Source organism: Balaenoptera musculus, chromosome 2, assembly GCF_009873245.2.
Source record: "Balaenoptera musculus isolate JJ_BM4_2016_0621 chromosome 2, mBalMus1.pri.v3, whole genome shotgun sequence".
Classification (NCBI taxonomy): domain Eukaryota; kingdom Metazoa; phylum Chordata; class Mammalia; order Artiodactyla; family Balaenopteridae; genus Balaenoptera; species Balaenoptera musculus.
Window position 1 is genome coordinate 20,262,478 of NC_045786.1, and position 12,826 is coordinate 20,275,303.

The 12,826-nt window shown below is 41.1% G+C and overlaps 1 protein-coding gene across 2 annotated transcripts in view; it reads left to right on the top strand.

Annotated features, from left to right (window-relative positions):
• UPF2 (UPF2 regulator of nonsense mediated mRNA decay) overlaps window positions 1-12,329 on the top strand; it is a 93,718-nt gene extending 81,389 nt beyond the window's left edge. Inside the window, exons 20-22 of one of the 2 annotated variants that reach the window (XM_036842881.1) lie at window positions 3,447-3,588; window positions 5,257-5,377; window positions 11,050-12,329. In XM_036842881.1, coding sequence (XP_036698776.1) covers window positions 3,447-3,588; window positions 5,257-5,377; window positions 11,050-11,059 — 273 coding nt within the window. In that variant the 3' untranslated portion in view covers window positions 11,060-12,329. Of the gene's footprint in view, window positions 1-3,446; window positions 3,589-5,256; window positions 5,382-11,049 lie in introns of those variants that run through there. The other variant, XM_036842882.1, reaches the window with a different exon arrangement.
• The last annotated feature ends 497 nt before the right edge of the window (window positions 12,330-12,826 follow it).

Here is a 12,826-nt window from a genome sequence, read left to right on the forward strand (position 1 = left end):
AATCATATGTATTTGTTAGAAGATATAAATACCTTGACTTTCAGTAGAAGGGTTTCATGTGTAAGCTCAGGGTGGGAAAGGAAAGGAGAGTGAGGGCAGATAATCTCAAGAAAATGCTCACTTGCCAAGATTTCTCTTGGGAAAAAAACAAAAATCATTGTTTTCTGACCCCTGATCCTTCTCCTCCATTCTCCTTCTTCCTTCTTTCCTCTTCCTTCTTTCCCTTATCTCACAGATGGCCCTCAAAATCATTTCCCTGACTACTAAGCTATCACTTTGATTCATACATTCACTCATCAAATATTAATTGTCTACTATGTGCCAAATACCATCCTAAGTGTGAGGCTACAGTGATGAACAAGATGCAGCCCCTGGCCCCATGAATGCACAACCCAGCTGAGGGAGAGAGACAGCATAATATATTTGCAGATAGTGAAAAGTGCCCTGAAGAAAATAGAGCCTGGCTCTCAGATACAACTCTAGGATACATCATATATTACCAGTTCTGTAAAAAAAATTCCACACTTTAATATTTCTGAAATCAAGCCGCCTCTTAGAGTTGGTGGACTCTTGGGATAATTGACAGCATTTTTTTCTGTTTTAGTGGTATGTAAAATAATGGTGCATCTTATAATTAATGGAAGTGTCTATGAAATACAGTGGCTACCACAGCTTATCACAGACAGGTTCAGCACCTGGCTCCCCCATTCATTTAAATAGTCATTTAACAGATACTTATTGTTGACTTGCCACATACCAGGCACTGTTCCATGTGCAGAAATGCAGGAGTCAACCAAGTCCTTCCTTTCTTGGGAGCTTTCATTCTAGTATTGAGAGGCAACAATAAAGAAATAATGTCAGGCTGGAGACAGTGCTGTGTTGGAAAATAAAGCAAGATAAGAAGATAGAAGAGACCGGGTGAGGAGGAGGCTATGAGAGGGAGACAGCCGCTGCGGGAGTGACCGGAGAAGACCGGGAATGAGGTGTTCTCTGTGAGGGCAGGGATGCTCTGTTTCCTCCCTCCCAGCACAGCCTCCAGGAGATGATGCCTACCTTAATTTTTTATCTCTGCTTTGGTCAGGTAATATCTTGTTACTCAAAAGATCAAAGTTGTACAGTATACCATTATTTTGCTGTAGTGCAAATAAGTCTTGAGATATGAAAACTGAATACCAGTTAGGATCACAGAATGGAGGGCTGGGAACAGGGTTTCCATCATGAGTCATGTTTAAATAGTTAACTTTGATTTCGATTCCGAGCACTGCTGTATCTTTTTCAGACACTGTCTTACTAATTCCTTTCTAGTCAATAGGACTTTCCTCCGTCGCAGGTTCTAGGGTTATCAAGTTTTTAGGAAAGTTCCCCCCCTTTCTCACCCTCAGGCCAGAGATGAGCCCTCACATTTCCCCTCTCCCTCATCCTCCACCCAGTCCCTAGAAAAATAAGGGTTTGTTTTTGATCAAGACCCTAAACTTGGTGTTGGAGTGAGATCTTTGTAAAACTGCTCTCTTCTCAGCACTTGGAACTGCTAGTTCACCATGGTTACCAGGATTCTCAAAGCCCAGAGTTTTTGCTTTTCTTTTCTTTTCTAGGGATGACTTAGTACTCTGAGTAGACTTTTCTATTTCAGTCATCACATTGTAGGTCTGATTCATTTTCTTTTTCTTTAGAAGCTCTCAGCTTCCCCTTTCCACTCCCTCGCTCTCCCCTCATCACCAGATTTCTTGGCACAAAAAGGAAGGTTGTTTTTTATTTAATTGTGAAGGGCAGTACGTGGCAACGTCAGTTCAGTAGGCCTTGGTTCCTATTCCCGTACAGCTCCTGAACATTTGTACTACATTGGCACACTTCTTGAGCCTTGATTTTTCTTATTTAAAAGGAGCCTTAGGGATATCTTTCTGTGAAGATCAAATTACACAACAGTAAATAATCAGTTTTCTTCATTCATCCCTCCCTTTTCGGAGGCAGACATGAAAATTCACTATACCTGTGAATTTGCACACCCCATTTGATCTTTTCAGAACGTGTAGGCATAAAATTAAAACCTACCTTCAGAAACTTTGAAGCTTTGAAAAGTAAATTCATTTCAGCTGTCCTGAATTCTAAATTGTATGGGTCAACATAGGACCATATGCCTGTGTTTTAGAAGAAATATTTTTGGTTCAAAGTGGATAGATTATATAGTGTGTAACCTATATAGCTTCAGAATGAGGAGTGAGTCCTTATTTCTTAAAACGTGAAATTTTGTTTAAGGAAACATTTTTATTGAACTTTATTTTTAAAATGTTAGCAAACATGAAATGAGAGCTCAGAGTACTTGGTTATTAAGTAAATTTTCAACTCATAAACATTATTTGGAATTTTGGAAAATGTTCAATTTTAGGAACATTATTTGAAGAAACATCACTGTTATTTTGTGGTCTGAAGAAGAAAGTATATTTTGTTCTGATTTTTATTTCTTTATTTGACTTTTGGGCGTTGGCCCTTCTGGTGCAATGGTTTTTTTAGAAATGTGAAATGTGTAGCCTTATAGGAATCTTTAGTTTTTAAATGAAAGATCTCTTTGTGCACCAGATTTGTGCCCAGAAATAACTTTCTTCTGTAGTCAGTAGGAAAAGAAAAATTTGCACCAATGAAGTAAGTAGTTGAAAAGAAAGGATAATACTGTTGATAGTTTCTTTCTATATTTAAATGTCTGTGAATTAGAATAATGAATTGAAATAAAATGTTTTGATCATTAAAGCAAAAGTTTTAATGTAATAGAGCCATTATGTAATGTTTTAAAGAACTTTTTGATTGTTTTAAACAAATGCACAATATATTTATTATAGTTTAATATTTGTTAACAGTCCTGAAACAGGGACATCCTGCTAAAAACAAACCATTCCGTAGATAAGAACTCTCCCCCATAATAGAGAAATAGATCTCATCAGTCAGTTGCTTAACTCTTTCTCTTTTCCAGTGTCACAGCTATCTTTGGAATATGAAGGTCTGTTAAGCCTGAAGGCGGACTAGAGTATATAGTTCAGGAGGGCAGAACTGATTCCAGAGGGTAGAAATGAAAAGGCTGCAGATTACAGCTTGCTGTATAAAACCCTTTCTGATAGTTAGCCATATGTAATAGGGTCTGTACAGTGGAAAATGATCCCCTGTTGCTTAGATGTGTGCTCCCATACAGGGTGCAAAAAAGAGGAACGTCTGCTTTTCCTGGAGGTTGAACTTGATGGCTTCACTTCCCATCCAGCCCTAATGGGTTTGTCTCCAGTAGAGTAACACTGTTGTCTGTTTACGTTCTTAGATGATGCTGTCTTTATTGACTTATTAGGGAAGGAAAGATTATTATTTTTCTAAACTCATTTAATTCTACTTACTAATTTATTTGAAATCTTTTTTTTCTCTGATTTTCTCAAGCCATTTGTGATTTCTTTATTATTTTTTTTTCTCAGTTTAAGATCCTTAATGTACCCATGTCTTCCCAACTTGCTGCAAATCATTGGAACCAGCAACAGGCAGAACAGGAAGAGAGGATGAGAATGAAAAAGCTCACACTAGATATCAATGAACGGCAAGAACAAGAAGATTATCAAGGTATCAAATCTTTTTCAGGATGGAAGTGGAAATTTGGGCTTTTAAAGTACAGAACATCAAAGTTTTTATTCTGCACCTTTTCGTGTCATGTTTGTATATATTTAGCCTGAGAAGTTGATTGTTTTTTTTGTTTTTTTTTTTTTTTAAGGAATTCCTTTATTTTTATTTATTTTAATTTATTTATTTATTTATTTTTGGCTGTTTTGGGTCTTCATTTCTGTGCGAGGGCTTTCTCTAGTTGTGGCAAGTGGGGGCCACTCTTCATCGCTGTGCGCGGGCCTCTCACTATCGCGGCCTCTCTTGTTGCGGAGCACGGGCTCCAGACGCGCAGGCTCAGTAGTTGTGGCTCACGGGCCTAGTTGCTCCGCGGCATGTGGGATCTTCCCAGACCAGGGCTTGAACCCGTGTCCCCTGCATTCGCAGGCAGATTCTCAACCACTGCGCCACCAGGGAAGCCCCATGATTGTTTTTTATATTCCATTCTGTCTTTATTTTTCTCTCACTTATTTTGTAAAGTAACACTAATGTAATTTTCATCATATTTTGCTTCCCCCATAATTCAGTTAGGTTCTATACTGTTAGAGCTATGTTTGCAAGTGATATAATACCAAGTTTTAATTGCCTCATGCTGCCAGTCAACTGTAAGCAAATTATTATTCAACAAATGTCATTTCTTTTGTCTACTTGAGAATCCTGGTCTCGAGGACCCTCTGTTCCTTCAGATTTGCGGGCATCAAGTTAGGATTCCGGTTTTATGCAGACATACCCAGCACACTTGGATTAACTGGAACTTTACATATAGAGTCCACTGACACTTCATAAGTCAGCCTTTTGTCATTCCCCTGGCATCCAGATTTTAGAGCCATAACATGGCTATCTGTATAGTGCTATACTCACAGACTGCTTTTTGTGCAAGAGATTGTTGTATAAATAAATAGTTGGTTTTCTATCTTTTTTTTTGTTAATTTTTTTTCTTTTTGACCATGCTTCGTGGCATGTGGGGTCTTAGTTCCCCGACCAGGGATCGAACCCGTGCCTCCTACAGTGGAAGCGTGGAGTCTTAACCACTGGACTGCCAGGGAAGTCCCAGGTTTCTATCTTTAAATCCCACTTCTAGAATCTTCTCTTCCAATTCAGTTGATACCCAATGTTCTTAATAATAAATAATGGTAGATAACACTCAGTGTAAGTGCTTACTATGGCTGGACACTTATGTACTTTATTGAATCACTTAATCCTCACAACAATTCTATGAGATAAGTGCTTATTATTATTCCCATTTTACATTTCGGGAAACTGAACCAAAAGTCGCATAGCTAGTATGTGGCAGAGCTGGGATTTGAGCTAATATTATCTGGCTCCAAACGCCATGCCCATAGCTGTTGTACTAAACTGCTTCTTACGCTGTTTCACTGCCTCATGACACTTAACGTCGTGGCCACATTGACTGTAAAGGGAGCGTTGGATGTTAAATGATACTCAAGAGCATGTCTCCTCTCTTGATTGCTCTTCTTGTACTTCTTAATCATTTTAGTCCATATAATGGTTATTATTCTTTAGTCAGCTACCTGACAGTACTAATAAACTTCATCTCCATAGGGTTTTATTTGCTTCTTGGGAGTACATTTACCAACGTTAAATGCCTTTTCTGTTTGCTCCTAATTCCAGAAATGCTGCAGTCTCTTGCCCAGCGCCCGGCTCCAGCAAACACCAATCGGGAGCGGCGGCCTCGTTACCAACATCCAAAGGGAGCGCCTAATGCAGATCTAATCTTTAAGACTGGTGGGAGGTAGGACGGTCTCTCTTATTTCTGCCTTAGCTATTTTTCATGGTGTCCATGTGAGCGAATTAGATAGTTCTGGATTATACCTAATGATCAAAGCCCAATGATTAGCAAAATAGAAAAGTCTTTGAGTTGTAGATATTTGAGTAAAGAAAACCTATTTATGAAATAGTTTGTTTTTTTTTTTTTTTAATCTTAATTTCAGCCACACCAATCTTGGCTTTCACTTTTTCTGAGTGGACTTCTTTGGATTTTTTAGTTTTCTCTTTTGAGGACTAGTTATAGATTAGTTTGAGAGAAGTCACAGGCTTTCTGTTAGAATCTCTCAAGCCAGTGTTATGTAATCATAATGTTTACAAAAACTCAAAACCTGTTACTAGACTTTCAGTCATGCAGATTGAGTTTGTTTTGAGGTATTCTGTTTGTTTGTTTTTAAATTATAAAATATCCTACTGGGATCTATGCCAGTTCTTCTTAAACTTGAGTTACTTAATGTGAAATAATTAAAACTCTGTAAGGTATTTCATATAGAAGATATTGCCTAATATCTTCTTAGATATTGCCTAAGACCTCACCCATCTTTTTTTTAAAGTTGTTGAAAGTTTTGCTGGGATCTGATCTAAAGACCCGTACCTATCAACTTTGTTTTCTGTCTTGTGTTTGGGTTATTATCAAAAGTGACATAGGCTTTGTGCTCTTACTGGTCTTCCTTGGGGTATTAGTATTTAGACTGAGGCTCTACAGCAGCCCTCAAATGTTGTCACCTTGTTGTTGGAGACAGGCGAGCAGGTGTAGAAAAGAGGTGCTGGGATAGAGAAATGGTCCACTGAGGAGAGTAGTAGCATTGGAGAAAACGCAGATGTTCCAGCCTGTGTCTTTACTCACTGAGTATATTTGTGTTCCCGGTAACATTTTTCTTTGAACGATATGCTCAGACAACTCTAATCAAATTGCAATTTAGGAAATTGGTTTGTCATTGACAGTTTAGGGATCTGTTTTTTAACAGCTATTGAGTGTAATTGGTTTTTTTTAGAAATCCACGTGACAAATGATGTACAATAGGCATAAGATACTAGGTTATTTTAAATTACCCGACCTTCATTAAAGTCCTTTAATAATACCTTTTATTGTGCTAAGATGTGGAACCGGCTAGGTTAAGAAAGAGGCCATGGAAATTTTAGTTTTCTCCTTTTACATTTTCTTAGAGTAGCTTTAAATATATACCATTGTGTTCTTGGTAATGTCTGCTCCCTCTTTCTTATCTTGACATTTTTCATCAACTTCACCGGCCGTATTGCAGCCTAACATCTCTGAACAGCATTGTTTCTATTAATCCCTAATCCTTTCTCAGTTTAGATATTGTAACTGTAGCATCGTTTCCTAATTTTTCAATGTTTGGGTGACTTTACAGAATCAATAAATATGACATTCGCTACATAATTACTATTTGCAGTAGGATTTGCTCCCCTCAGCTTACATTTCATCCAGCACCTTCCATGGGTTCAGTCCTGCACTGTGGAAAATTCAGAAGTAGAAGACAGAGACTTTACTCTCAGACTTATAGTCCAGTTGAGAAACCAGGTCCAGGTACTTGACAGCTAATTTTGCCCTAGTCATGTATTTATTTAAAAAATCATTGATGGAGAGTCTAAGCACCAAGCATTTCTCAAGGAGTATGGAATAAAAATATGGGAAAGCAGATATATCAACTTAAACATGCTGCTATAGTTGTGTATATGAACACAGAGATGTGCCTTTCTTAGTTTGCTACCAGTTACTCGGTCGTTTTTCAAAGTTCTTTGTTACCTTTCTGATTTCCTTCCCTCCCTCCAGCCCTGCAGTCAGCCAGACTTGGAACTGGCCACGCTGGCTGTCTCTCACCTCGCACTCACTGTGCATCTGCCTCCCCGCCCCTTCCCTGACACCTTGGCCTTGGCCTGGGCCGCCTCAGTGCTCCGTTCAGCCATCTGGGTGGCTGTCTCGGAGCGCTCTGCACGTGGGCCCCCCTCTTCTGTCGGCACACTCTCTTCCCATGACCTCTGCGGCTCTGCTGTCCTTTCTGGTCTTTTTCTTCCCTCCCTGCCTCCTCTGCTTGTCTCCTGCCTCCAGGGTGGCCTTGCCTCCTCTTGGAAATACCTGTGCCCCTCAGGCTGGTCCTTGGCCCTCCTCGCTTACGCCGAGCGCTCTCGCAGGAGGTGTCCCCTCCCGTGGCTCTGTTACCAGCCAGGTCTCCAGCCCAAGCCTCCACTCTGGTTTCTGACCGTGCACCTGCTGTCTTCTGAACAACCACCTAGATGTCTCCCGGGAACTTCGACTTCAGCGTGTCCCCTCCCTATCCTCTCCCCTCCTCTGTTCTCTAGCCCAGTGAACGGAAGCTCTGCCCTCGCAGTTGTCCAAACTAGAAAAGGAGGTTTTGTTTTTGACTCTTCCCTCTCCATCAGTCTCTTTGTGTAGTTAATTAACAAATACTCTGATTCTACTGGTAAATGGCTTTCTCACACTGGCCCTGTTTATTCCACCTCCGCCTCGGAGATCCTCGATCAAGCTACTGTCACCTCTCATCTGGATTACCGCCTGCAGCCTCCAGATATACTTCTCAGTCTCCAATTTCAACCCCTTCCAGTGCATCCTCTCTGCTCTCCCCACAGTGTTCTTTCTCAAGTGCAAACCTGCCATCTGACCGGCAGTGAGCTCTTGTGCTTAAACCCTTCAGTGGCTCCTCGTGGCTTGTGGGATAAAGTCCCAACTCCTCACTTGGTTAACACGACCCTGCGTGATGGGGGTGCACTCCCCTTACTGGCTTTACCTCTTGCTGTTTTTTCCCCTACTTCCACCCAGCTGGCCTTTTAGCTCTTCTAGTTATGCCCTTTTTTGCCTCCCTCTGTTTGGAACCCTTTCGGACTCTTCCCCGGATAACTCCTGCTCCTCCGTCAGGTCTCCCCTTGAAACTCGGGAGCCTGACATTGCTGCCCTGGCTCACTGTGTTTCCCCAGACCTTGTTGTGCTTCGTCACCTGCTAGCTTGTCTCCATCCCCCAGGAGATTGAAGACTCAGGGCAGACATGAAGCCTTATCTTGCTTTCCATTTTATCTCCTCCATAGGTCTTGGTGCCTGGTACATAGTAGATGCCCAGTAAATATTTGTTGAATGGACAGAGGGACTTCAAAAGAATCTATGCTTAGTCATTTAATAAACTTTCTTCCTGTGTTATGCTCCCTAGCACCGTCATTCCCTTTTGTTTTCCTGATTTTGTGAGACTCCCAACTCTTGAGCTACTTGCTTTACCTATTTTAAATCTCTTCCTAAAATAATGACTTGGAAAAAAAAATCCTAACTTGTCCAGCACTCTTGAAAATGACCCTCTGTAAAGTCTTATGGTTTTATAGTCTTCTCAAAGCCAGTGCTTTTAAAATGCAGGTTCGGATGAACATTGTAGAGGAACAAGCAAATGTGTAAAAGTGAGTTTTTGAGCCTTTCAAGTACCAAATGTTCTTTGCTATTTTTTAAACTTAAGTGAAGAAATGTAGTCATGTGGAAGAATGTTAGATGATGGGGTGGTGTCTTTTGGTAGTTTGGCTTCTCTTTATTTTCTTCTATTTTTAACGCTGGGCCAGACTCAGTAGGAACCTGTGCATCTAGAGCCGTGGTCCTCGGGTGTCTGCGTGCTGAAGTCCTGTGGAAAGAGGCAGAGGGAGGTTCTGTGAGTGAGGTCTGAGAAACTGTTTTCAATTTGACTCTTAACTTGGCTAGTACTTTTTTTTAAAAGTTATTAAATTGTTGACATTATATGTCAGATAAAGGGAAATTTACTTGGAAACTGTTATTAAAGCAGTTTTAAGTTTTTTTTTTTTTTTTACAAAGTAACCATTTATTTATTTATTTATTTATTTATTTATTTATTTATTTATTTATTTATTTATGGCTGTGCTGGGTCTTCGGTTCGTGCGAGGGCTTTCTCTAGTTGCGGCAAGTGGGGGCCACTCTTCATCGCGGTGCGGGGACCGCTCTTCATCGCGGTGCGCGGGCCTTTCACTATCGCGGCCCCTCCCGTTGCGGGGCACAGGCTCCAGACGCGCAGGCTCAGTAGTTGTGGCTCACGGGCCCAGCTGCTCCGTGGCATGTGGGATCTTCCCAGACCAGGGCTCGAACCCGTGTCCCCTGCATTGACAGGCAGATTCTCAACCACTGTGCCACCAGGGAAGCCCCAGTTTTAAGTTTTTATTACCTGTAGATTTTGATAAGGCTCCCAGACATCAATTATAATGATTTTTATATTTTCTAATCAGGATTGAAATAGGGCTGTAAGTTAAAATTTCAGTCCTTCTCCCTGGGCAGGAATGCTCTAACAAGGAATAAACATTTGCTTATAATGAGTTAAAATGGCAGTAGCACTCTAAGTAACACAATTACCAAGGTGTTCTGTAGTGCAGGACAGGGTTGCCTTCTACCCTGTGAGTGTTGAATAAACTGTGAAACTCAGCATCTTTGGCAAGTGTTAATATTAATACGGTTTATATGCTATAAATTTGTGTGGATTATACCTGCGCTCCTCAAACTTTAAAATACCTATTTTAACCATCCTGACTCTTGTTAAACTGCTGGTTCTGATTAGTTTCTAACAAGCTCCCAGGTGATGTCAAAGCTGCTGGAGTGTGGACCACACTCTGAGTAGCAAGGGGTTATAATAAGTGTGTCTTATTTATCAAAGACTGTGAACGCTTTTCCTGTCATTCATTGCGTTTATCTAAAGTATTCTGTTTTAGACCATTGCTTTGTCTTGACATCAGGGGAGAAACTGTTTCTTTCTCTCAGAGAATACTTCTTTTACTGACCTTTTCCCATTCAGTTCAGTTCTGCACGACTTAACGGATGTATCCGGCTGAAAATAGACTTTTCCGTATTTGCATTTTATTCTTTGAAAGTTTCTTGCTAATGCAACTTGCCTTGTGAGAGACAACCTGTATGAGTTTGCTAGAGCTGTCAAAAGAAAGCATGATAAACTTTGTGACTTAAACAACAGAACGGTTTGCCTCACACTTCTGGAGGCCGAAATCCAAGGTCAGGGCCGGGTTGGTTCCTTCTGAGGCTGAGAGGAGAATCCACTCCAGGCTCCCTCCTGGCTTCTGGTGCTTTGCCAGCAATCTTTGGCCTCCCCTGGCTTCCACAGCACCATCTGACCCGTGCCTTCATCTTCACGTGGCGTTCTCCCAGGGTGTGTGTCTGTGTCCGGGTTTCCTCCTGTTACGAGGACGCAGTCACACTAGATCAGGGGCCCATCCTACTCCAGTCTGGCCTCGTCTTAACAAATAACACCTGCAGTGACCCTATCTTCAAATAAGGTCACATTTTGAGGTACTGCGGTTAGACTTCAACATGTGAATTTGGAGGGTACACCGTTCAACCATGACACAAACCATGAATTTTCAGCATCTTAGAAAGTAGTTACAGGAGAGCTACTGGGACCACCCCCTTCTGATCAGCATCAGAATTGCTCTTTTTAGTGCCCCTCTGGCCCCTGTTGTGTCTTAGTCCAGTAGGAGTTTGTGTGCTCTTTAAAAAGCACTGACTTGTCTGCAGACGTCAGTAAATAGTGGCTGGGTCCTTTTTTAGGGGCCTTTTCTTGCTGGAGGGTCGTCCTCAGTCCTGGTTCTTTAACATTGCCCTGTTTGTGCCTCTAGGAGACGTTGATCCAGCAGCACGTGTCATTTCATTAGGTCCTGTATCTGATGTTGTGGATAGTGGAGTCCTCCAGCAATTGAATGAGAGCAGTGGACACATCTCAGCATGTCGGTCTAGAGAGTTGCGAATCTAAACCTGGGACAGGCTGGGGCCATGAGGCAGAAACAGCAGCCTCTGCCAACACCGGAACAAGCCGACGCTTCCAGATAAGGCAGAAAAGGCCTTTTGTAATGGAAATCACGTGAGGGTTCATCTTCTCTTGAGAATGCAGTCAAGAAATGAGATGGTTGACTTGATTCCTGAGCAGTTACACCAAGAAGAGCGTCAGTGAGATGACTGAGCCGAAGAAGAAACGGTTGTAATGGTAATGGTATGGGGGAAATGAACTTGAGTTTAAACTTGATTTGAGTTACAGTGTCTCTGAATTGAACATCCCAAGTTGGAAGAAGATACATTTGGGGGCTCCAGGACTATAGTAGCAAAGTATAGAGCAAGCAGTAAAATCTTCTAGTGAAAACTTACATGCAGGACAACAAAATGATGAAAGATATCCAGATACCAGATAATCCACCAGGAAGGCTTTTGTTTAGGAATTTGTTTCAAGAGGAACAAGGGATGAGGGAGAAAAATCAGTTTTATCCATCATAGTCAGTAATGTAACATTGCCTATTAGGGTAAAAAGAAAATGTGAAGACGATTAGTGTACAAAGCATGTACCCAGATGGCTTAGGGGAGTCTGACACCAGCCTAAGAACAGGGATAGTTGAGCCCATTGTAAGTATCATTGAAAACAGACAGCGTGCCAGGCAGATGTCACAGAAGATGGACGAAGGACAGCGAGAAGGGGATCCGGAGATTTTGTTGACCTTCATGGGTTTACAGCCTCTGTCTCTAAACGAAGTATGGAAACAGTAGAGCTTTTATTTTGCTTTTGTTTTTCTTTTCTTTTGTTTTGTTTTCCCCCCACTAAGTAGAAATGAGCATTCTTAGTCTGTTTCTGGCAATCTGTTAATTTATTAGGATAGTTGTCTTTCGTTTGCTTTCCAATAGGCATAGTAAATTTAGTTGAAGAGCACATCTGTATGCTACAACTTGATTACATCTTTTTTTCTAGCTATTTTGCATTTTTTCTTTTACAATGTTTCAGTTTCTGCATGTAGAATTAAATAAGAAACAAAACTTGTAAAGTTGTAACATTTCACATGGAAATGCTGCCCGATCTTCACCAGCTTCAGAAATCTGACCTTTGCCGATGCTGCAATAAAGTGTTGTAATTTAGATTTGGTGTGGTTGTGTTTTATTTGGTTTGGGTTTTGGAAACCTATTAAATGGGTAAATCAGTATCTTCCACGGTCATCACTGTTCTTTATAAAATAGTCTCAGAGACGATTTCTTTAGCATTTCACTAGTATTGTTGCTCTCCCTTTAGCATCTGTTACTTGCATTGTTTTCCTGGGTTCCTGAGTTAACTTACCTTTGGGGTCAGTAAAAAAAGTAGCCAGTGGAGTCCAATAGAATAAACATTTTTAGAGCAGGCTTGAAGCTGGTTATGATGGAAAATGCTGGCACAGCACAGTCTAGCCTGGGGTGGTGTTTATGATCTTACCCACGTGTGTGCCGCAGGGCTGATAAACCCCTCTGTAAGGCTGGCGGTTCAGAAGGGAATTGCGAGAACCATCGTTTTCAATTTCTTTCCAGGTATTTATTCCAAGGCTGGCTGAGACAATCCAGAAGGCGTGAAGGAAGTTTCAAAACTCGACTTAATTCTCTTAACCC